General features: G+C 40.9%; 1 protein-coding gene across 7 annotated transcripts in view; it reads left to right on the top strand.

The window, feature by feature from the left end:
• The window catches only part of ptprt (protein tyrosine phosphatase receptor type T), a 339,518-nt gene that overhangs the window by 93,277 nt on the left and 219,459 nt on the right, over nucleotides 1–26,782 (top strand). For all 7 annotated transcript variants that reach the window (XM_079579208.1, XM_079579213.1, XM_079579209.1 and 4 more), the window contains exon 8: nucleotides 6,176–6,469. In XM_079579208.1, coding sequence (XP_079435334.1) covers nucleotides 6,176–6,469 — 294 coding nt within the window. The remainder of the gene's footprint in view (nucleotides 1–6,175; nucleotides 6,470–26,782) is intronic.

Here is a 26,782-nt window from a genome sequence, read left to right on the forward strand (position 1 = left end):
TATATGTGCCTCTTGGTAAAGACTAAACAGACCAGCCCAAAGACCCAAGACAAAGCTGTAAAGACTTTTTAAAAATGTTATTTTTATTTTCTAATATAATGGTAAACATTACCAAGCATAAAATGATGTTGAACACATTTAGTAACTAACCTGATGAGTAGAAACTAGTACAGTAATTGTTAGAATGTACAGCCAGAACCCATCAAAGAAGAAAACAAACAGGTTTGAAACAAGAAAGTCTTCGTCTAAAGCAGTGCCTGCAAGACTGAACCAAAATATTATATAGGAAAACACTGACCAGGAGTAGGTTAAACATCCCACACGCTAAAATGGCTTGCATCATTTTAAAATAGAATTTAAAATAATCATGTTATGATACTGTATATGATGTGGTTATCATGCATTCCATCCCTTTCAAACACTTATAACACTTTTTAACACAGCTTTCAAAATGCTGACACCATCTTCTTCTTAATTTGAAATACTTGCACGTATATCAGATTTATTCTTGTCATTTCAAAGCTCAAACTTCCTCCACTACAATTCAGTTCCTGCTAGAGCTGGGTGATGAAACAAAAACGCATGAAATTTGTGCCATTTCCTGAAACCTATGCTTCAGCTTTTTAGAATCGAGAGTTTTGTTTGAACAAGTGGTACAGAATGGACTGGAGTCTTCAGTCAAGAATGTCAGTCAGTAACTTCAGTCTCTCGTCACACATTCATTGATGCTGTACTTCTTGTTCCCAGACAACAAGTTGTCCAGTCCAGCTGTGGCTTATGTTTATCCATCCATCCATCTTCTTCCACTTGTCCGTTGCCGGGTCGTGGGGCCACCATACGAGCTGCCCAGTGCCCCTATGGCTCCTCCCACAGGTGGTGGGTCCACAGAAGGACGGCCTTCCGATTCTAACCTGGCCTTTTGGTCTCTCATAAGGGGCCTCCTTTCTGGAAGGGAGTGGTTTGAGCACCTGATTGATCCTGGAGCTCTGTTGTCGGGGGCTTCATGCCCCTGGTCAGCTCTTCCATGGCAAACAGGTCCTAGCTGACGGCTCAGACAACGGGCCGTTCAGAAGCCCCTTATGACTGTGTGTTTATAATGATGCAAAATCTTCATTCGTTGTAGTCTCTTTGCCGGTAGAAGCTGGTGAGAAGAGGAAAACATTTTTTAAATTCAGTTTAAACACAAGACATTCTGTAAATGTAGGCATTTTGATGACACACTTTTCTTTGCTGTTTGAAAGAGAAAATGACAAAAACTTAATACTCATGTAGCTGCTTCTGCCTTTGTTTGATTACATTTTTTAGATATTTACTTTAGGTTAGATGTTTGCATATGTATATGTTTTGGTGTTAGTAAACATTAAAATTTGCAAGCCAATTATGCGGTTGTGCGGACTTTCTTTCCCTGCATCCAACAAAACCAAGGTGATGACTGGTTGTTTCCACCATGAAGTGCTGGCTCAAAACATGCAAATGAACTCTGAACTATAGACCATGTGACAATAATAACATACTTTTCATTTTCTGACAGAACGCACAGACAGGATGTCAGTCCCCCGTCTTCTGAAAATGTGGAGTTGAGTGTCTGTTGGTGAGATAAGCCTCAGTTGTGAATGAACTGTGCTGAAAACCTGATATGCTTGATATGCTTTTGAGCGCTCTGGTTTGCCATATAAACAAAACACCGCACCAGCTAATTCAGAGGCTGATTCTTCTGTATAACGTGATCTTACCTGCTGTGCTCGATGGTCATAACACTTCAAGAGATGTCATCAAAACTGCACAAGTGACTATTCCAGGATATACCAGGGTGCAGATCAATAATGCTGGGACACAAACACGAAATGATCATTAACAACATAGGTAAAGAAAAGACAATTCCTCATCTAGCGCACACAAGCGTGGTCTGTCATATCCTCCCTTCAAACAGTGCCTCTAAACACCACTAAACATTTACAAAATAGCTTTGGCAAAGCCAACTTCAGTATATATGACAAGAAGACTAGCTTAAATTAGAGGTGATTGCCACAAAACCTCTGCGCACTTTAGTGTCTTCAGTGATAGAAGACGTCATGTCTTATTTAGTCTATTTTACATGGACACAATTACAACATTTTTGTATTAACGAAACGACAAAAATCTAGCTGCAATCACAATACCTTTGCAAGTAGATATTTGTCCAAACTTGTGCAGCCCTCTGACTGATGTGGAAATGACAAACCTGGAGCAATCTGATGCAGTAGAGTGAAGAATCTACGGTCTTGTAGTGGACAAACTCCAAATCCCATGTCCTCGATCTTCTCCTCAATTCAGAAAGACGTCTGTCTGTCCTCGCACAAAGAAAGGAATTAATGATTCATTACTAATAATATGTTTGCAGCACATGACAAAGGTTCTACTCCTACTATACAGGAATGACCTGCATCCCATGGTTTTGGGCCTTGGTAAAGATGGTCAGGTTCCTGGTTGCGGCACGGTGGTGCAGCGGTTAGCGCTCACGCCTCACAGCTAGAAGGGTTCGATTCCCACCTGGGCAGGGCCTTTCTGTGTGGAGTTTGCATGTTCTCCCCGTGTCTGCGTAGGTTTCCTCCGGGTTCTCCGGTTTCCCCTACCACTAAAAACATGTACAATAGATTCCCCTCTGGGCCAGGACTCCCCTGAAAAAGAGATTCTAAATCTCAGTGGGACTATCCTGGTTAAATAAAGGTCAATAAAATAATAAAATAAAAAATAATAAATGTAATCTTTGTTGTGACATGCTTTAATCATGATTTTATCAGTTTACACCCTAATTTAGAGGCTCAGCACTGGATCAGTTCCTACTTTATTAAAAACACAAAATAAAATCCTGTCTAAAAAAACTTAGTAGCTTGTATAAGGCTCTACAGCCATATGAATCCCAGCAAAAATATACTCACATACAGCCTACAGCAAGTTGTTTCTAGAGCCTAGACGTTTGAAGCGTTCAACTAAGTAGGTAAAATGACACGATTAAAAACAACTCACCTCTAACTTATTAAAGCCTCGGGGGGATGGGCGCGACACCAAAACGAGTCCGTGTAGAAACAGGGATCTTCAGTTCTGTTTACCTTTTGCTGAAAAATTCATAAAAAATAATAATTCTAAAAATAAAATAAAATAGGCCTCCAATCCATGCTATAAATGTGCTTTCAGAATCTTCTGCTCAATGACTTAAATATACAATAAAAATATAGATTGACCATCTTCTTAGTGACGTCACAGTTTTGAACGCGTGTCACTGGTTGACGGAGGTGTCAATCAAAACAGCTGATCCTGTCACTGTACATTGGCGCCTAGTCAAACATATGATCAATAAATGCGTGTTTTTGAACCTCAAATGGCCGTATAGAGGCGCGTATATCATGTATATCATCGCGGACGCTTGGCATCACTTTCACCAAAAGGACTGAAGCAGAGGAAGTGTGAATCGTTGCTACGAGACTCCATTAGACTCCAGCGGGCCGCAGCTCAAAGCTAGCCCGAAGAGAACGCACCTTCGCCGGGTACAAGCCGGTGGAAAGACCCGGCAAGGCCATGGATTAAAACAGGACCATGACGCGCGGCGGCTGCACACTTGTGGGACTTATACTGGAGTACTCGTCCCATGAAGACAGCAGAAGGTAGGAAAAAGGCTTTAAATTGTTATTATTGCTGTAATGCAATACGATATTGTAAAAGTTCCTGGAGTAGTTTTTGAGGGTTGGTTGGGTCCGGCTTGGTTTGTCCTGGATCCCTCATTTTAGCTTTAATGAACAACAGTTTGGCCTCAGATTCACGCAAATAATACTGTAGTTCTGCGCGTCTGGTTTGTGTTTGCGTGCTTTATGCGCTTGTGCGAGGGATTCAAGCGAGTGTACGCGTTCTATACTACGAGTTGACCGATATCGTCAAATGAGCCGCGCCTGGGCTCATTCAAATACGCGAAAAACCCACTGCGTCAAGGGAGACGCACAGGGGCTCTCATTCAAATACGCGAAAAACCCACTGCGTCAAGGGAGACGCACAGGGGCTCTCATTCAAATACGCGAAAAACCCACTGCGTCAAGGGAGACGCACAGGGGCTCTCAAATACGCGAAAAACCCACTGCGTCAAGGGAGACGCACAGGGGCTCTCATTCAAATACGCGAAAAACCCACTGCGTCAAGGGAGACGCACAGGGGCTCTCATTCAAATACGCGAAAAACCCACTGCGTCAAGGGAGACGCAGACGGGTACCTTTTGCGTTCTATATTACGCATAAGGCGAGTGACCGTTCGTCACTTTATGACGCTTTCGGAGTGAGACTGTGTTGAAAACATCATTGCGTAATGTGACCAAAGTGGTAACTCCTTACACTTGTATTGTGCTTTACAAGCCGGTGTCACAAGTTTTTCAGTACACTGTAGTCATTATTCTTTCACTCCACACTCCCACGTGGCTATAATTTGTTGTTTATATCCTAATCTCTTATGTCAGTGGCCCTGCTGGACACATGTGGAATTATTTTTATTTATTTAAGTTGCCCCCTAGTGGCTGGAATGAGTATACTGGTTATTTAGTAAAAAACAAAAATCATTACTCCGCACAGAAATGGGCAAGATGCTTTTTTTTACATACAGGTATTTGTGCTCTACAAGTCAGGGGCCCGGTTAAATCATCTCCATAGTAGGGCCGTAGTTTGAGGACCCCTGCGCTACACTGAAGTCATTATTCGTCCATGCCATGGAAGTGAGGCTGTACGCATTGAGTTACCGTATGTGTGTGAAATGCGTGGTTTTAAACTGTAAACATGCCTTGCCACAGATCACTACATTCATTCTGGCTTAAAGTACCTGGAAGAAACCTATGCAAACACGGGGAGAACATGCAAACTCCACACAGATAGGCCTCCTCCAGCCCGGGATCAAACCTGGGATAGTACTACTGTGTCACCGATGATAGCATTTCGCTGCTGATATCACAACTTTAGTTTAATTTCTGCTTTTTAGCTGTGTTCTGAAGCACTCAGTGGCCTTTGCCTGTGAAAGGTGCTATATAAATAAAGATTACTTACTTACTTACTTACTTACTTACTTGCTTACTTACTAGTTAGTGTTAGCATAGCATTAGCGTGTAGCTGCCCATCATACTTCGTCTTTTTGCTGCTTCTTTCCTCTATTATTGGCATTGGCACCTCTGAATAGTTCCATAAACTCCATCCAAAGAAATGTTTTTCCACATTCGTCTCATGGTGGCTCACAAAATGTTTCAAGGCGGTTCTGTTGTCCCTTCGGTCATGTGTATTCCAGCGTGTGTATTTGTGGGAGCGCCTACAACAACTGCGGTGCATTTGCTATTGAAATGCTACCAAGAAAAAACAACTTGTGTGGCGTACTGTGGCCAAACAGTGCTGTGTTGAAGTGCACTACATTGAAAAACGACATTAGTTATGTGTCTATGTGAGTTTATTATCAAGCACAGTCTCGAACAATAACAATCTTTGGTAATTCTTTGCATAATCATTTGATATAAAACCAACAATGCTTTAGCACTGCCCTTTAGGGCTGTGCAATTAATCGAAATTCGATTACGATTTCGATTACAACAGTAAACGATTACAAAATTAGCATAATCGCAAACAAATGATTATATATATATATATATATATTTATTTTTATTTTATTTTTGGGGATTTTTTGGATTTTTTTCAAAAAAAAAAAAAAAAATTCAATTTTTTTTTTCAATTTTTTTTTTGGGGCAAAGCAGACCTGCTTTATTTCAAGCTGCTGGGATTATTTTCCCTTCACCTTTCAGGTGCCATGGCTCATGCTTTTGTCTGACATAAAAACAAACGGAGCTGTGTGATGATGTCATCAGGCCGCACTGCTCAGTTTACTTGCGCAGGTGTGAGGGCCGGCCAGCAGGGGGCAGGTGTGAAACAGGGACCTCTCTTTAATCAACACGTACTTGAAATCATTTGTACTTTTATGACGGTCCAGAAAACATAAAATATCATCATAGTGTTTTGATTAATAAATAAATAAAATAAAGATAGACTTTTTTTTAAAGGCAACAAATAATCGTGAGTATTATTTTTTCAATAATCGAGCAGCCCTACTGCCCTTCAATATTGTTTCCTATTGTGTTGTGTTCAGTATATTTAATTTACCTTCGACTCTGCCCTCTCTTCTCCAGCCCCTCCCACACCCATTGCCCCGCCCGAGCTGCTGGCCGTGGGCGCCACCTACCTCTGGATCAAACCCAACGCCAACAGCATCATCGGGGACGGGCCCATCATTCTGAAGGAGGTGGAGTACCGCACCACGTCGGGAAACTGGGCGGAGACTCACGTGGTGGACGCGCCCACCTACAAACTGTGGCACCTGGACCCGGACGTGGAGTACGAGATCAAAGTCCTGCTGTCCCGACCGGGAGAGGGAGGAACGGGCCCCCCGGGACCGCCCCTGGTCACTCGGACAAAGTGCGCAGGTAAGTCGCTCTTGGTTTGTCAGTGTCTTCAAACTTTGCTGATGATTCTGGCGCCCCGAGTGTTTTGACATCTGCTATTTTCAAGCTTCCATATTTTGTTTGTTTTTAGCCTTGGCGTCATTTTTAAACAGAGACGGGAAGAGAGTAAATCAGCTCTGATTACTGTGGATATATTCGAAACACCTTGAATAACTTTACTCTTTGCTCTAGGGCAAGTTTTAATGAAGGAGAATTTATAATTTAAGATTAACTAGGTTGTGTAATTCAGCCCCTTTTGCTGCATGTGGTTTCTGTAGCCTTTTCAATTGGTTTCCTTTGAAAAATAAAGCCGGTTTGGAGGTTAAAGAGACTATACAACTTGCCCCTTTAAAGTCAAAGCCACATTTCTGCCCACATTTGACCTGTATCTTACAGTGTGAGCAACAATGATCTGGTTATTCCAAATATGACCCAGACCACCTCCATTTGTGGTCTTTAATGTGACATAAATACATGATCTTCTGCCATGGGCTTCATATACACGAGCATCACGTGACTCGGAGTGGATCCTCAGGAGGCGTTGCTCTTCCTGTCCCGTTGTTTCCCTATGAGTTCGTAGCGGTGTCTTGTACAAAAATAAAGAAATGGCTCAATATTTAAGTTAAAAGCATTGCGACAGAAGCAAAGAATTCACTGGAGGAAACGTCCGTGCCCAGTCGGTGTTTTTGTCTTGAAGCTAACCGCTAACACCAAATAGCGCCACGATTTTGAAAAGGCCTCTCAAAAAATAAAGGGCCTGTCTTTAGTCTTTAGTATTCAGTATACAGTGATACTTTTAGTTGCTTTTTTGGTGGTGTTTTTTTTTGTTTAGCTCTGAGATAAAAGGTCCTACCTGGATACCACAGTTTTCTGTAGTGAAGTATTTAGATCCAGCGTTATGGTTTTAACATGTAGCCTTTGCCTTCCCATCAGTTTTCTTGAAGTATTCGTTGATTTGTGCAAGACATCGCTAATCCTTTTTTGGAAAATAGCAAGAGGGGAAGGACCATGACCTCTGGAGATTGCACTCGGAAGTCACATGTCACACAGAGACTTCAGTCTGAAACAACACAGAAACATTACACTGCAAAAAGTAAATATCAAGCATTGTCTTAAATGACTTGAATTGAGGAAATGTATCTTGTTTTGAGCGTTTTTCGCTAATTTAGACTGATTTTAGACCGATTTTCCTGATCGGAGCAAGTTTACTTTGCTTGTTTGAGGACATTTCAAACTGGTTCTAAGATAAATCTCGCTTGAAATAAGAAAGTAAAATTGCCAATGAGATAAGAACAATTTTCTTACCCCATTGGCAAAGAAAATGACCTGAAATACGAACAAAATATATTGAAACGAGTCCGAAACATCTCACAACAAGTGAAATAATCTAGGAAAAATGCCCAAGAACAACTCACCTAGTCAAGACAACTAAAATGTTGATTATTATGCTCAAATTGAGATGTTTATACTAATCTAGTTAACTACTTTTTGCAATGCATGTTATAAATGAAGCGGAAGTTCCTCACTATCCAACAATGGACAACAAATTCACAATGAAGCCATAGCTCCAAAAACGTGGCTCTCTTCCTCCTCAAAATGATTAGCTTGTAAAGTGTTAGCTCTGTTGGCCGCATAAACCCCTTTAACATTTCCCCCCCCAAAAATCTGTATTTTAAACACCTGCAGTCTGAGCATAGCCTTAGTCAATTGTAAACTCCTTCAAGAACATCCTAACTACTGTATATGTCGTGCAGAGGAAGTTGTGAAGCATTTAACGCCGCTCATATCACAGGATCTCTCGTCGTAGTGGCCACGTTGACCCATTAGCAGCTCAGCCATGGCTCAAAATAGGATTGGGCTCATTTCTCCCTAAAAATGTCACAGCAGTAGCTCCGGGGAATCTGCGTTTAGCCGTCTGTAGCACATTTGTGAGAGCGAGAGGAGTCCACTGAGGAGGCAGCGCCAGCGAAGTCTCAATTCGCCCCGAGGAGCAGAGAGAGACTGATTTATCTCCAAATGCTCCGTAGACTTCCTCCTTTAGATTTTTTCCTCTTTCTCATCGGTCATGTTTTTGTCTCTTTATCTCTGGAACAATAATTGACTCTGCGTTTATGCTGATTTCTTTGAGAACAGTCATCACCCAATCCGCTATTTTCATTATTTTGCAAAGTTTAATGCAGTTAAATACATTCTCTATCAGCTTTAGCCAGAGTTTGTATCAATGTAATGTTAAATAAACTTTTTAAAGCTTATTATGGGCTGTTGAACCACTTTGCTCCTCTCCATGTCTTTGTATCTTTACTTAGTACAAAGCTACATTTATAATGCAGCATTTGTTCAGAAGTTTTTGAATAATTTGAAAGTTTAGATTTTTCTCCAAATTGTTTTCCCCCTTAACTGTTTTCAAACATGACCATATATGGGCGATTCCAGAGATGCCGTCTGTATTTATGAAAAAATAGATGAACAGCTTATTAGTACTTTGTAGTGACCAGTGTTGGGTATTACCTGAATACATGTATTTGGAATATGCATTTTGGGCAACTTTTTTCTGTTTTTTTTTCTGGTCGGCATTTATATAGAAGCTGCAGTTACGTGTAAGACCTGAGGTGGCAGTAGTGAGCATAAAATGACGAACTTGCACCTGCCCCTTTAAGGAGAAAGAAAAGATCAAAACCATTGGGGAAAAGTTTAGCTCTACGGCTGTGTCCGAATGTCCACACTATTCCCTATATAGTGACTATATAGTGACTATATAGTGACTAGTGCACTTGAAATTTCCCACAATGCATCTTGAAAAGTAGTGAGCATCGATGGTCACTAAACGGGTCAATATAGACCACAATGCATTGCGAGAGTCGGAGAAGAGCCTGATAGAGACAGGTCTTTGAACTAAACAACACGACTGAATGAAATCAGCTGTTTCAGTCGTGTGTTTGTGTTTCTCATGAATAAACGACCTAAATATAAACGGTTACGGTGAAAAGATGCTAACGTTAGCTGCTAACCTTTAGCTGCAGCTGTTTATTGACCGACAGCTTCCTCTCGAATAATCCAAGCCATTCACGTAAAATCCAGTAAGTAAAAGCGTATCTGACTCGTATTTATCCATAAATATTCCACTGTCTCTGAGTTTGGTCTTTATCGCAGAAATACTTTATTCCCGGAGTTTCACAAACTTTTATCAGATGTGGTCACTCAATCTGCTGGTGTTCGGACACCGGGCTTGGTCGTGGCTTGTGTCCGAATCGCCAACAGAATCAGTGACTATATAGTGACTATATAGTGACTATATAGTGACTATATAGTGCGGGCCTATGTAGTGAATGAGGGGTTAGGGACGAGGGTGGACATTCGGATACAGCCAATGTCATTCTGGAATGTGGGCATTTGCAAAGGGTTTTTTTTTGCTTTCCAATTTGTGGTAAAAAAGTTTGTAACAGGCATGTAACAACAACAGAACCATCTTCTTAATCATATACCACTTTTATCTATTTTTTTCCTTTTATCTAATATTAAGTAAATCACCGTGAAAGTATTCTAAGTATTCAGTATTGGACAAAGTAACAGAATACAATAAAATATTAAGGCGAGTATTCAGCATTCTCTAGTATTCTCCCCAACAAGCATGAGAGTGACTGGTCATGCACGGATATATAATTCATCAAGTCAAATCGAGGAATGAGAGATTATCAAAAAACGATAAAAGCAAAACACCCTCATCTCAATCAACCCAGTCCATATATATTTGGAAAACATTTTGACGACCGAGAGCCTACGCAAGTATAGAAGATTGCTTTGTGGTCCACTGTAATCCTGAGAAGATACATGGCTTTATCTTTTGAAATCCACTGCTTTAAAAAGGACGTTTTTCACACTTTGCATCTTCATTCCTCGAACTCTCGACCCCTTGAACATCGGCTCCAATCTTGGCTCTTCTCCACGCCTCTATAAATATCGCCTTTTAACATAAGCATTACCTTTTTCGAAGTGCAAAAACATGTTTAACTCATCCACTCCCCTTCATTCCTCGTCTCCCTGACTTATAAATTAATACTGTTTTATGTGAGCAGTAATAATGTAAGTGCTGCCTAAGACTTAAGCCTATAAAGATAGACTCTCGCCGCAGCCGCTGTCCATAAATCTGTGCCAGTAACTTTTTTCCCCCCCGTCTTAAGTTGGCAGATATTAATGTGTGCGTTGGCTAATCTGAGAGACTCCGCAAAAGGCTTGATTCCCCCGAGGTTACACGCTTTATGGAAGCACCTTCTTAACTCAAAGCGTCTCCTATGAAGTGAATTTTTCCAGTGGCAGATGGTAATGTGAGCGTTGCTAATGCCTCGCCACCGTAAAGATGGATTTTTAATTCACCTGTCGGGGGCGCGTGGCTGAATTGGCTGACACTGCCGCTTTGTTATTTTGCTGAGCCGAGCAGTTCGGATCGTTTCGGCGTCAAAGACAGATCCCCGGTGCCTTTTGTGTGAAGACGGTGGAAACTCTCTGCGGCATTTACTGTTTTTACGAGCAACACAAACAAGCGCACGATGAATTGCGTGGTGGCAGTTAGTATTTAAGTTTGACCCGATTAATCACGTGAAGCAACATCTCTGTTTCAGTAATTGCCCGTTTCAAATCCAAGGACATTGCGGAGCTTTTTTTTGCTTGTCAAAAACACGTTAAAGTAAATCCAGCTGCAGCTCTGACTGAAAACTCTGCACAATCATCGGCTCAAAAGGAGACGATCAAAGTTCCCCCTCGTTCCCCTGTTTCGTGGAATCTTTATGAATCAGACGAACTGAGATATGGGCATTAAAGGGATATTTCAGGATTTTTGACATAGGGCCTCATGTAGTTATCCAGAGTGTTGTTTTAACCATTTTGCATTTTAAGGCGAGACACGGCAGGTGAAAGTATTGATTTTTCACGTAGTGGTCGAAGTGGAGATTTTTATCTATTTTCCTCCCTTTACATCTTAGTTTTCATGTCAGAGTATAAAAATAACAAAACTCATCCCGCATGATCTTTATTTTATGATGTTTTGTCCGCCTGCGAGGTGGGGGGAACCCGGAAGTAGCTGCTGCGCCGCGTAGAAAGTCCGTCTTTCCCGCGGGTATTCATTCATAAATATTGACAAATTTTACATCCACGTGTCCTGCTAAGGGTCCCCGTGATGACGCTTTCACCCAAATATGGTATTATTCCTCCTACGAGAGGCCCGGTGCGGAAAAGTCGGAGAACGGGCCGCGCATGCGCAGTCGTTACAAAACTTCAGAGCTGGTGTTCACAGAATGAAAAAAATCCGCACTCGGGCAACGAGGAAACCCTTATAGCAGCTCCCACAGACCCCAAACTTTCCAGTCTGAGACCTAACAATATTTTGAAGGTTTTTTCAGACAGTTTTTTTAATATCTTATTCCTAGCCTGATTTATTCAACTTTGAAACCAAAAAAACTGGCAGAATTTGAGTTTTTACAGATTTTTTCACTGATGATTAGTTTATTGAAAAACTAAACAAAATATCCAAAATCCCCTCTGAAAAAATCTTAGTTACTAATATGTCAATAAAATAAAACCATAAATTTTAATCTGGCTCAATTCATTATTTTGATTTCGTTGCCCAAAATATAGACAATTTTGGCCATTTTAGTGCTCAAAATGCCTTATTTTTATGTGAAAACATAAAATGACAGAAAAAGTGCAATACATTTTTTCCTCATATTTATATCTGTGATGTTCAGCAAAAGTTTCAAATTGATATCTCTACATTTATTTTTTTCCCCTATTCACCTGCAGTGTCTCGCCTTAAAAGAACTTATGTTTGAGCAGCATCAGCTTCGTGGTTGTATAAGCTACGCAGCGGCGGAGTGATCTGCTAGAAAATAGTCCCTCAAAACGCGATCATTCATGTGATGCAGGTCAGTTATATTCCAAAAATTATTCGACACAGACGTTTCTATGGTTAGTCTGGTGTTATAAGTGATTTACTTCAGGTGCTCTGTGGAGCGGGTCACACTGTTTTTAATGCAGGCTAGCTGATACCATAGAAACGCACTAGCCTTGCATTAGCCTAGCGCCACGAAACTCTTCAAATATAAGAACTGCATGAATTACAAAAAAAAATATCTCCAGAAATCAACAACACTCTGGATAACTAGGAAATGAGGCCCTGTGTCAAAAATCCTGGAATATCCCTTTAATCCTCACATTGGTTGCGTTCACTTGACATCACCACTTTCTAAAGAGCCGATGTAGATTTCCTCCATATGAGTCATGATGTTCATGTATGATCCTCTTTATCATGATTGGTTGATTATTTTATTGACATTTCACTGCCGTTTTAGTGAATTCATGGTGTTCTTGTGTGATCCTCGTGATCATGAGGAATTATTAAGATTTTCATGTACATTCATTACAGTGGTTAGACGTTTAATTCCGGGATGACGTTATCCATGAACCAACATGTGATCAAGTTTGTTTCTGAGAAGTCATTATTTAGAGCAGGGGTTCCCAAAGTGGGGACAAAATTCTATTGGCCCCAGAGAGTGACCTACTTTTGCGCTGTGTGTGGTTAATACTAACTCTCTTTCATTCATTCTCAATGGTAAATATGGATGCAGTTCACTTTTTGACCACAAGCGTCAAATTGGGGGCGCTGTTTCACCCCTTTCACAAAGTTAAGGAAACACTGTTGTGGTGTCTTGGTATTTATTAATCACAGAGCGTTGTAGTACAGTTTTCCAACTTGTATTGCAAAGGTTGTTGACGTCAACAACAGTACATGTTAAAAAGTCACTTATAAAAGAATTGATGCTGAACTGACACTTTCAAAATAATCTAATGTGGCATTTTCTTTGAGTGAACGAATGAGGTAAAGTTACTGTAGGTGCACTAAATTGCTACAGTTCGTTTTAATATATCATGTTATTTGCATAGATAGAATCAAATGCAAATATGGGCTATTGAAAAAATAAAAAGTAAATAAAATAAAGTAACTTTATAATTTCGTTCTTGACATTGCCTTGTTTGGCCCGCGACACACAGCCACTTTTTGGCCCTCGGAGACAAAAAGTTTGGGCCCCCCTGATTTAGAGTAATGTATGAATGTATCATGAAATCATACATTAATTCATACATAAGTTCATGAAAAAAAGGCATGAACTCACGTACCATTATTATAAAGTGTTACCAAAAAAAGTATATAATAAGGTAAGGCTACATTATGGTTTTTGCTTGGGTTTTCTCCGCTGTTCTCTGTGTCTCTTGAAAGAACTCTGACCTCCAGCATCATTAGCCGCTTAAAGCTCTTATTTCAGAGTCAAGTCAGTGTTTGGCCTCAAGTTTCTGTGTCAGTGCAAGTGCCTCGTGTTTTATGATGATGCGAGCGCCCTTTACAAACCCCGCAGAACCACAGAGAGCATCTTTCCTACATCAAAACAGCCATAAAACAAAGGAAGTGCTCCATTAGGCCTCATTTTCTGAGAAGCGGCCAATCAAAACAACAACCCCTGGACTAATCTTCCTGGATACTAATTCTAAACAAACTCTCGCTTGAATCTTCCTAGTAACAGCCTCTATTCTGAGAGGTGCTACATGTGTCGCGGCGGAGCAGACGCCAAACTCGGCGGAGGTGGGAAAAGCTCGTCTGTCTGGAGTCGAACAAGTGTGAACTGTTCAGAGCGAGACGCAGGAACAGGAAGTCAGAATCACAAAAGTCGTGGAGCTTTGATTGTGTTTTCGGGAGTAGCCGAACGCCCCGGACCCGGGTGCGTTTTGGAGTTTTGAGCCGCGGCGATCGCACATGCTCACATTGATGCGCAGTGTGAGCCTGGCGGCAGTGGAGCGGCTGTAATCAACACTTTCGAGAGCTGTGAGGAGCAGGAGGAGTAACACCAGGGGACGGTCGGAAACGGGAGCGGGAGCGTGTTTGTAAACCTCCAGTCGGACCACGATTAGGGAAAAGTGTGACTCGACTCGATGAAACTTTGAAGGAAACTTGACGGGTTGAAATTCATTTGAAACGTGTCCTGGTCTGCAGATTTTGTGTTTGAGGCATGGACTGTAGAATAGCGATGGACTAAGTGAGGGTGGCTTCCCCCATAGCCTTCAGTGCGGGCTAACAGAAGCTCGTTCATGCTAGCAATTTGGCTGGGCTTTTGGAGCCAGCTAAGAACAGGCACAAGGGCGGAAGACATTATAAAGACAATAAACTACCTATTTGAGCAAAACCAATGTTATTTTTGGATTCAGCACATCAAAATCCGCTTACAACCAGACCACCAAATTTGTTATACAATGGTGACGCAAAGAGTTAAGTGGAAAGTCCATTACAGTAAATAACTTCAGTAGCTTGGCCCCATTTCCTGTTTGGCTTCAGCAGCTAACAACGATGCTACGTCCACGTATTTCCACTGTCTGTGATTTGACAGGAGACACTGAACTGTGATTGACATTGTGATTTGATTCTGCATCCAAATGCCTGATATTACGGCTCCAAATAGATTTAAACATTGCCACCTGGAGTCTTTGTTTATGATTCCTTTTCACCCTTTTCAAATCCACTGAAATCACCCGTGCCTGTCTACCTCCCCGCGTCTCCCGTTTGGACATAATTATTTATTACCCCTTGCACCCCTCGCGCAGCGGGGCGGAGCAGAGCCGTAATTTGTCTTCTCTTTTGTTTCCTGAAGTCAGCGGGGAGCCGTGAGCGTCAGGCAGACAACATTAACACTCCACTTTTATAATGAGCGGCAAACACACAAACCCCGAGCCAAAGTCCAGGGGCTCCGCGTGAGGAGGTGTGGGCTGCAGGCGGCGTGCGGCGTCTTAAAAGCAGACAGGATGAAGCCTATTTAATACAACCAATCTCTTTTAATTGGAGCTTCTTTAGTAATTGGCCTTTTGGGGGAGATTTGGATTGTTTCCACAGCAACGAGCCTCTTTCTGTACGTCTGAGCGCGGCGGGAAGAAAAAGGTCGAGGAGTGGAAACCAAACGGGCCGTTGGGTTAGAATAAAGTCAGAGATGCAAAGATGGACCAGTCTGCAAAGTCTTCAACTAAAGAACAGAAGTGTAGAGCAGTGGTTCTCAACCTCAAATTTGGGGGGTCGCCAGATCATTTAGATAAAATTGCCATGTTTTCATTAGCATGTAATCTTATATTTGATTGTAGCATGCATGTGCTATTTTACCAGTGACATTATTTGTTTGTAGTTTGATGAATTTCAGTTTAGCCTTTTTTTTTTTTTTTTTTTTTAAACCCCTTAACTCCCACCTGAACCGAGCACATTTTCTCCAGTTTGGCTTTACCCCAGTCCAAAAGCTTCTGGAAAAAAGCTGAGACGAAAACAATGATGGGAAATGGGACAAAAAAGTGAGAAAACATTGACAAAAATGTGACAAAAAATGGATGAAAAAAATGACATAAATTGACAAAAAAATGACAAAAAGTTTCAAAAAATTGACAAAAATATGACAAAAAAATGACAAAAAATGACAAAAAATGACAAAAATGTGACAAAGTGTTACAAAAACATTACAAAAATGTGATAAAAATTTGACAAAAAAATGACAAAAAAATGACAAAAATTGACAAAATTGTGACAAAAAATGACAAAAATGTTACAAAAAATGACAAATATGTGACAAAGTGTTACAAAAACATTACAAAAATGTGATAAAAATTTGACAAAAAGTAACAAAAATTTGACAAAAAATGACAAAAATTTGACAAAAAATGACAAAAATGTGACAAAATGTTACAAAAACATTACAAAAATGTGATAAAAATTTGACCAAAAAATGTCAAAAAATTGACAGAAATTGACAAAAAAATGACAAAAAGTTACAAAAATGACCCAACAAAAAAATGATGGAAAAAAAATGTGACGACGTGAGGAAAAAGATCCTCTCGGTTCAGGTTTTTCTATTTCTCACGGTGTGACCCGAGCGGGGGTCACAAATCCCTTTAACTGTTAAAATGGGGGTCGCGGCGCCAGAAGGTTGAGAACCACTGCTCTAGAGAGTTGTCAGCTCTGTATTAGAGCTGGTCTTTACAGTGCTGTGGAGGGTGGTCTACAAAAATGAGGACATTGGACCTAAGTTATGCTATACGTCAAACTCCGGGTGTGGGTGGGTCGGGATAGAAAGCACACATATATTTTCTCATTGCAGGTTTACAGCATAAAGTGCATGCTTATCCATCAATGTCACTCAAAGTAGAATATGGGAATATGTTGTTTGCCCAGTGTGGTCGAAATGAGCAGGCAGACTTGACAAACAACTCTTACCAGGCAAAATGTATTCTTCACACAAAGGAAGTTTTATTTTATTTTATTTATTTGAATTAGGACAGTACATATTAATCAACATGACAGCAAAGAGCATCAATGTAAATATGCCGGAGTTAGCACAGAGGCTAATTTTCATCCGTTTTCCTAAGGCAGGTAAGATCAGCAAACATTAAAGGCACACCGCGTAGAATTTTACTTATAAATAAAATTGAAATACTAGCATTTATTTATTTTATGATAGATCATTTCATCATTGGAAAAATACTTACATATGTACAAAAAAACATGTGTTTTTGCTGTGAGCGGCTCAGGTTATCTAAGACATGACTGTATCTTTACCAGGAGTGGGTACGTCTCCAGCTCGTCTCCATGGAGATGTGACTAAAGTTAGTAGAATTTGAGATTAAAACAGATTAGGTCCTCATCCAAATCCATTCTTTTATTATTCCCTGCAGTAATAGTGCCGATCTGTGTCGATCTGGTCAATAGGAGCATGTTTTGCAAAAATGGCAACAGTATAGTCCAAAAGTTACGCAGTGTCCCTTTAATTTAGACAATATACAAAAGAGATATATACACAATACATACATACATTTCAAGGACAACACACACTTGAACAAAATGGCTTCCACAGTCACTACATGCAGTCAGGTTGTAATATAACCTGACCGGTGGGAGGTCCTTTCCCATTAGGAGAGGTATAATATACCTCTCCTAAGTACCATAAGCTTGATGGGTCAATTTCATATATAAATTTAGCTGACAAGTTTTAATATTTTACATAAAAGTAGTTTAGTCCAAAATTATGGCTGTTCAAATTAAATCAATAAAGACAATACAAACCATATATCATATACAAAGAAAATTCAAAGCAAAGTTTAAACTAGTTTCCTTCTGCCACATGGTTCAGCCTGAGGTTTTAAAATGGCCGACAAAGACCACGCCTTCCCTTTGTTCCCACCAGCTGGTACAGGTAAGTTTGTATACTGACAAAAATAACAAATAAACAATAAACCACCCATATGACGTAATTATTAACTAATCCGATGGTTATTGTTAGCTGACGGATATTGCAAATGAACAAAGTGTCCAATATAAATAATGTGACAAACCCACTTTGTCACACCCAGTTTTATGGACATAAATGTATCATTAGCATGTTTTGTTTTCTCATTGCGCCGAGTTTAGATGTAGCCATGTCTCTTACTTTGATCACCGCTCCAAATGTGTGCACATCGGCAGTGCCCACGCATGTGCAAGCACGACAGGCACATGTTTATGAAAATAATGCAGCAGCAAGAAGCAAGGCACGGCTACATAACAAGGGGACAGCTCCATACTGACCTGAGGAGAGCAGCTTCTCGTAGCGTCAGGTCGGTCGTTTGCTTCTGGGTCACTTTAGTTCCAAACTCCAGTTTTCAAAAGAGTGGTAAAAGTAAAGTGATAGTTTCTGCTCCTGGTTACCTGGTAAGTCCATAAGGGATTTCGAAGGTGTCCTCAACGGCTCACTAACAAAGCAAAACAACAAGTGCCATTTCTCCATTTCTGTGTGCGGGTTTGGGTCGGGTTGGCAAATTGAGACAAATTTTCATGGATCGGGTGGATCAGGTTTGATTTACATCGCACAAAGCCAGAAAAAAAGCTGACCCAAACATCACACTGCAAAAAGTATATAACTAGATCAGTATAAACATCTCAATTTGAGCATAATAATCCAAATTTTAGCTGTTTTGACTGGTTAAGAAGTTCTTGGGCATTTGTCCTAGATTATTTCACTTGTTCTGAGATGATTCTGACTCGTTTCGATACGTTTCGTCCTTATTTCAGGTCATTTTCTCACCAAAGGGCAATTTTATTTTCTTATTTCAAGCGAGATTTACCCTAGAACTGGTCTGAAATGTCCTCAAACAAGCAAAGTAAATAAGCAATGTAAGTGAGCCATTACACTCACTACTGCCACCAATGGTCATACGTTTAGCTGCACCTTCTATATGAAGCTCGTATGACGGCACTTCAGACACGAATTAACACCTTTTTGAGTGACAGTGCAGCATTTTAGAGGTAGTTGCGGTAAATAGGTATGAGCTCATTCTACACCTTAGGACAGTGTTGGAAAATGTAGGGGGAGGAAAACACTTAATTTTAACATTTTTAAACTCTGTGTAGTCCCTTTAAGAAAATCTCAATTGTATATTTCAGCGATTTTAGGATATAAATATGTAGCCCCGTAACCAGTGACTCTACATGTTGCTGAAGAAGGTGTTTGAAAAGAAGTAAGCGCAATTGTCCGGTTGTTCAGTTTAGTCAACGGAGCTGAAGCCAATGCCATTTCAGGCGTTTCAGATGAAAGCAGGCGGCCAAAGCTCATCATAGGAAAATGGATCAGTGGAAATGAAGTCGATGCCTTTGGTCTTTCTCCTCCGCCTGATCTGCCGTCAGACGACTATTTCCCCGTGAGTGTATTGGAAGTGAAGGAGACGGCGTGTGCTCTCAGCGGCAGGTGCAGAGGTGTTGTGACAGACAGGGGGGACCCACTCGGACTCATTTTAAAGATATTTTGACAGATGGCGAAGGTTCAGGGGGTGATCAAAGAGCAGCGCGCGATATCTCTGACACTTTACAGCTGCTCTGATCCGAAGAGCAGCTACTCACGTCCAAAACACCAGGGAGAGAGAGACCGCGGCGTGTGTTTATCTGTAATTCAGCCTTGTTTGGGAGAATCTAGTGTGAAATAATCCATAATAACAGCAATCAAATGAAATCGCATTGTATTCACTGTTCAAAGTTTAACTGCAGGCTTTGTAAGTCAGCGTAATGTGGCGACACAGTGGTTAAATATAGAAGTCCGAGAGCACGGTGTGGAGCGTGTGCGGCGCCGTCTGAAGGCCACGTCCATAAAGTGTGTGATGAATTGTTGACGGCACATCTCTGTTGGAGCAGACTGATCTCAGAGCAGTCGTACATCACTGTGAGCTGACACGACACCGGGCAGAGGAGGCTCATTCACACTGTGCCGCTGCGATTTCAGACCCCTTATTCCCTTCATTTCATGTTTATTAGCAGATGAAAAAGATCTGGAGGTTTTAGCCATATAGACGGAAACGTGTCATACAAGGGGGCGTGGCCTCGCTGTGAGGGAAGGATCAATTTCACTCTTTTTAGCTGTTTTCTGGCTGACTTTGAACATATTTATCACACACCAATAAAGTCAAGTCAAAATCGGGTCAATATGGATATTTCTTCACAGTATATTGTCCAGTAGAAGCGAAACAAATGCTCTTGTAGCTAACATGAGCCAGTGTAGCATTAAGCTAACGTGAGCTTCCTGTTTAGCATTTAAAGTATTTATGGGCTGTTGAACCACTTTGCTTCTCTCCATGTCTCTGTATCTTTATTGAGTAGAAAATATATTCATAATTCAGCCTTTGTTAAAGTAATGGTGGAGAAATGGGAGAAAGTTTAGTGTTTTCCCTCATTTGTTTCTCCCCTCTGGCTGCTTCGAACATTTTTTCTCTCTCATTTTAGCCGTTTTCTGTAAGTAAAAAAAGTATTTATCACACACCAATAAAGTCTAGTCAGAATCGGGTCAATGTGGATGTTTTTTTGTAGATTGTCCTGTAGAAGCAAAAAAACAGCAATTGTAGCTGGCGTTAGCATGTTTAGCTTCCTGGTTAGCATGAATGGGCGATTCCACAAATGCCGCCTATATCTTATCTGGTACGTACTTATTTCAGTGAATAGTTATGTTGTTGTTCCATTTAGTAGTTTTTTGTGTGTTATTGCTATGGATACAGACGGGATAGATACAGACGGCATCTCTGGAATCGCCCATATATGGTCATGTTTGAAAACAGTTAAGGGGGAAAACAATTTTGAAAAAATGTAAACTTTCTCTAATTATTCAAAAACTACTTTAACAAATTCTGAATTATGAATATGGTTTATACTAAATAATGATACAAAGACATGGAGAGGAGCAAAGTGGTTCAACAGCCCATAAATACATGAATAACGGAGAATGCTAACATAATGCTACATTTTAGCATCGGGCTAATGCTAACAACAGCCGTTTTTTCACTTCTACTGAACAATCTGCTGAGAGTAAATATCCATATGGGCCCGATTTACACTTGACTTTATTCATGTGATAAATAAGTTCATATTCCACCAGAAAATGGCAAAAAAGAGGGAAAAATTGTGTTTCTCTAAAGATTCTATTTTCCCCCTCGGCGAAGCCACGCCCCCTTCTATGACGAGATGCCGTCCGTAACTATCTCGTCATTGAAGGGGGCGTGAAACACAATTTTCCACTCTTGTTAGTCATTTTCTGGTGGCGCTCTGAACTTATTTATCACACATGAATAAAGTCAAGCCTGAATCGGGTCCATATTGATATTTATTCACAGCTCAGTTCAGTAGAAGCGAAAAAAACGGCAGTTGTAGCTAGCGTTAGCATGTAGCATGATGCTAACATGGAGCAATATGTTAGCATTGTTCGTTTCCTAAGTATTCATGGGCTGTTGAACCACTTTGTTCCTTTGTATCTTTATTTTGTAGAAAACTATATTACAATTCTGCGTTTGTTAAAGTAGTTTTGCAGTAGGTGACCTTGACCCTCATTTTTGTCAGCAGTATTTCATTCCGATGGGTTGTTCTCCCTGTCAGATGAAACACTGATACCCAGTGTATAGCGCCAACACCAGCAAAGTGCCCCCATTTTTTTTTTAAACTATAGCTCACAGTTAAAGCATAACGAACAAAGCCTGTGCGCTGTAAGTCACCACGCTCCCTTTGCCAAAGTTACACTTAAAAAAGAGGAATTAAAAGACGAATAAAATGCTCCACATCAAGCCAACGTTTTGTTACTTATATAAAAAGAAAATCCATATTGCCGGCGCCGAAAGCTCTCTCAGCTCTTTCTCACTCTTCATCTCCCATTGTAAGTTCCCCTCAGGCCAAAAACTTTAATGAAAAAGTAAATTAAAGGAAGCCTAAGTCTCAAAAGCTGAGTGAAGGGTTAAGGTATTATTGGAAAAATTTCGCACTGCCTTGTGTTTTTTTGTTCCCACAGAGCTGAAATAGCAGCCATGTTAGAGCCTCATTTATCTGAGCGGAAGCCTCTGGAGGGCCAGGGAGGGTCAAAGGGCCAGTTCGAGACGAGAGAGAGGGGAATTACAGCTAGAACAAAGAAAAGATGGAGCCTTCTATCTTTTATAGGGAGATAAAAAACAACTCAGTAGACAGTGAGACCGTTAAACTCCCCTAATCTCCATAGATATGTGTTAATCAGCTGCAACGCCGTCCTCTATCCCTGCTGGGTGATGACGGCACTGCTTGAAATTGTGCTTTCCAAAGTGACAGCATGAGACAAGCCCGAGTATGACATTACATTCAGGAGGAAATTCAACCTTTTACTGTTTAAACAAATGAAGATTTTCACGTTCACCCGCAGGAGTTCAGATCTCGTTTCTTCTTTTTTTCGCGGCAGCACGTTTCTGCCACGTCTCAATTACCCATTTCACGGTAAACTCAAAGTGTGGCCCCCTGGTTTACGCTGAATTATTTACGTCCCGGGTCCGTCACTCGTTATGCTGTAACAAAACGAGACAGTTGTGGTGTTGGCTTTTGAGTGCGTCATGTCTCTGTCGTGATCTAGTTTTGTGCAGGAATACACAACAAAAAACAAGGTGTTCTAATTCACTCCAGCCAAACATGGGCTAATGAAGAAAAATTATAGCGCACGGCTTGCTAGCGTAGCACATTGATGGTTAGCTACATGAAGCATAAACATCGAACTATAGGTGTCTGGTGTGTTTACAGTTCAGAAAACTATAGCATAAAGAACATACAAAACTCTCCATCTCACTCCAAATCGCTAAATCCATTGAAATCTTCATCCTCGGTGTCACTTCTGAACAATCGTCGTGGCAATGACCCGGGCACGGAGGCGTAACTGCACCGTTGACAAGCCTCTCCCGGCAACATGTTTTTCAAGCTCTCATTTGGGGAACTCGTTCCTCTACCTGTGGCTCTAGCTTTTAGCCCGTGATTAGCTTTGTTTTGTTTTCTTCTCTAAGAGTAACCATCGCTTCTCGCTCACTCCAAACTTTCTTTCTGCTGCTCGATGAGCCTGCAGTGCCCTCTAGTGGTATGTGAAATTATATATTTGAATTAAAAAAAATGGGGAGAAAAATCACATATTAGTCGCTTCGGAGTATAAGACACACCCCCTGCCAAACTATGAAGAAAAAGTGTGACTTATTAGTCTGGAAAATACGGTATTATGGATACGAATAACAATCCGAATATGTTTATGTCTGGCACACAGCCAGCCGGAAATACAGTATTTTGTTGTACAGTTGTTACAGTTGATTTTGACGTAAAGTTTATTATGCCTTGTTTGTATTTGTGTTCATAGTTTTTATCATCTGTTTGTGTTGTGAAGCACTTTGGGCAGCCGTGGTTGTTGTAAATGTGCTATAGAAATAAACTTGACCGTGACTTGACCTTGACAGCACACAAGAAATACAGTACACAAGAAATACAGTACACAAGAAATACAGTACACAAGAAATACAGTACACAAGAAATACAGTACACAAGAACATGGTGAAACCCAGACGCAACACGGGAACACACTTTCAAAATGAGGAGGAAGCCGATTACTTTATTAATGTGGTGAAAGACATGAACATAATGTCTTTAGCGTTTGGATTGAGACCTCCTAATTGATTATAATGACCGTGTATACAGGAGTAACTCTGTCTGCTCGCGCATTTAAACAGGTTATTCCAAATGTTTCAGGAACCAGAATATTGATGGCGTGTAAACGTAGTCAGGTTTGAGACAGCGATTCATTATGTTGCCGAGTCGGGCCCTGCATTAGACCCATCCTTCAATGCCACTGGGGAAATCTGTCAGGGTCTATCTCCAGATCCTGAGCTAAAGGTTTGGTCAGGAATTCGAAGCTTTAGGGGTTAAAATTCTACAATAAGACAATCTTAAGCACCTTCACAGGACAGTCAGACCGATAAGCCCAGTTTAAAATGTGACTGAACTTGGCTCGTTGGCTCTGAGCTCACGCACCATTGTCTCCAATGCACTAATGACCAGTGTAATGTGCACACAGTGTAAACAGACTCTGTCTAACACAGAGCACAGGCAGCTCCCACTGCTCCAGTACGGGGACACAGGGATTAAGAGGACTCACAACAGATGGATTTTAGGGGGGTTTAATTATCTCTCTGCAGGGGCCGCACCACCAGCTTCGTCATAACTCATTCTGATCTTATATACTCTGTGTAAAAATGCTTCAAATATGTTTTTTGCTTTGGAAAATGTATTCAGCCAAGTTTCATTTTGTTTCGATTGTCATGCTTTAAAAAGTGATTTGTAATTTGACCTTTCTGATAATCATCAAAAGCCCAACTTAGGTTCAGAATCTCCGTCTTCAAGGGAGTCCTGGCTCCAGACGGACCCCAATTGCACACTTTTTTTTAGTAGTGAGAGGAATCAGACCTTGGTAAGAAGCCCACATTGTGTGAAAAACTCCATTAGATCTCAGAAACTTTTCTTTCACACTCAATCTCAGCAGCTCTCAATGGTGTCTTTCCAAAATCCAGAGCTCACATTGTGTTTTAGCTCAGAACAGAAAGTTCAAACTCTGGTTTCTCCAACGCATTTGAAGACAATTTTCCTTTTTTGTCCCGTGTGACGGCAGAGAAAAAAGGTCACTTGAGTAAAGCTGCAGTCGTGTATTGGATAAAGTGATCAGTATTTTTCTAACTTACTCTTAGTGGTGGTCGAGAGTACCGTAAATTCTCTAATACTGGCCTGTATTCCATCACCGGCCGGGTCTCTAACAGTGGCCGGGTTTGCGGCTGGCGGAGGCAAATTAAAGCCGGTCTCTAAAACAGGCCGGGGATATTAATAGAAACTAGTGGTAGAAATATTCCCCATGTTAGGAATTTGTCTCATACTGGTGTAAATGAAAACTCACGTGCAGGAAGTAACAAACGGGAACCCGGGCCGAGGGGGACGCTGCGGAGGAGCTGATCAGAGCGTAACTTTGACACAGATTTAGCCACTTTTCAAACCTCCTGTGACCATATTTGGAAACAGGGCAAATGTTGTGTGACCCTCCAGGGTTTTAATAAAGTCACCATCGCGTCTTCAAAGCACGTCCAGCTGCTCCGTGTGCAGGTCAGTCCCACGCCTCAAAATAACTCCTCCCATCAGCGCGAGCGTCTCGTCTTCTCTCGGGTCAGTCTCATGATCGATCACAAACACAAACGCTCCGTCTAAACTCGCCTTTTACACGAGATAACAACAAATAATCCGGTCCGCGGTAAAAACGAAACAGAAACCTGCAGTGTCACTGATGTCAAAGCTCCGCTAACAGCAACGAAACACTTCCTGTTGTCCCGACAAAATAAAAGGCGTCAATGTTCCAGCCGCTGGGAGAGGGTTTGAAATGTTCATTAATAAATTAACCTAATATTTTAGGTGCAAATGGACACAAATCTCGTTTTTCTTCATTTTCCTGGTCGTCCGTTTTGCTCAAATAGAAATAAAGGCCTGTCTCTAACTGTGGCCTGGTTCCAATAAAGGCCTGGTCCTAGATGCCCTTGAGTAAATAAAGGCCCTGGCCTATGTTAGAGCATTTACGGTACTTCCATTGTTGTTTGCCAACGTATCGACTGCACAATATGGAAGCTCCTCTCTGGGAGAAAATGGTTTTCGTCTATTGCGGGGGGGTTAAAAAAGGTGTTAATGTAATTCAAAACGGAGCAGAGAGGAGATCCATTTCGAATGCAGCTTTATTAAAACCATCAGGGCCTGGGGCAGAGTCGGGACAATTTACTGAACAACGGGGGATTGAGATTGAAGTGAGGGGGCCGGGCCGATCGAGGGGGAAGAAAATCCACCAAGAGAAATATATTAGTCGCAGTAACTATAGGTAGATACTTTCAAATCTCTCACATGATTTCCTACCAGAAACCATCTAAAGTACATTTTTGATTTGATTGTGATTAATTACGCAGCCCTCATTCTGTTGTGTTGACGTGACGGAAAAGAAAGAGAAGCTGCAGGAGATGAGAGAAGGATTTGAAGATGTAATGCACTGACCGATGCCGGGCCTGGGGTTAAAGTCTTGAAGGCCCCGGTAATTGGAGAGCGACACAGAGACGGAGTCCGGCCGCGAGACATTCACGGACAGAGACACAGGGAGGGATGAAAAACGAGAAACGTTACAGCGAAGGAGCGGCGGGAAGGCGGAGGGAGAGGAGACGCTGCAGGGCTCGCACTAAAAAACTGCGAAAATATAGAATGTCACTCTGCCAATTATCCGTAACAGTCAGACAGTGGAGTTCTCCGTCTTACAGCCACTGCATAGGAAGACCTCCAGTGGTTATCCATCATGGAAATGTAGCAATTTTACACAGAAATATATGTGATTAATGCACAAAGAAATGAAATAGTGTCAAGAGAGCAAGGAAAAAATGCAAGAAAAATGTGACAAAAAAGTGTGAAAAATGCAACAAAAATGTGACAAAAAAGCTTGAAAAATGCAACAAAAAAATCCACAAAAAAGCAACAAAAATGCAACAAAAATGTGACAAAAAAGCGTGAAAAATGCAACAAAAAAATCCACAAAAAAGCAACAAAAATGCAACAAAAATGTGACAAAAAAGCGTGAAAAATGCAACAAAAAAATCCACAAAAAAGCAACAAAAATGTGACAAAAAAGTGAAAAATGCAACAAAAATGTGACAAAAAAGCTACAAAAATGCAACAAAAATGTGACAAAAAAGCGTGAAAAATGCAACAAAAAAAATCCACAAAAAAGCAACAAAAATGTGACAAAAAAGGGAAAAATGCAACAAAAATGCAACAAAAAACCCCACAAAAAAGCAACAAAAATGTGACAAAAAAGTGAAAAAGCAACAAAAATGTGACAAAAAAGTGAAAAATGCAACAAAAATGTGACAAAAAAGCTTGAAAAA

The sequence above is a fragment of the Gobius niger genome (genome assembly GCF_951799975.1).
Source record: "Gobius niger genome assembly, chromosome: 20".
In the NCBI taxonomy this organism is placed as follows: Eukaryota; Metazoa; Chordata; class Actinopteri; order Gobiiformes; family Gobiidae; genus Gobius; species Gobius niger.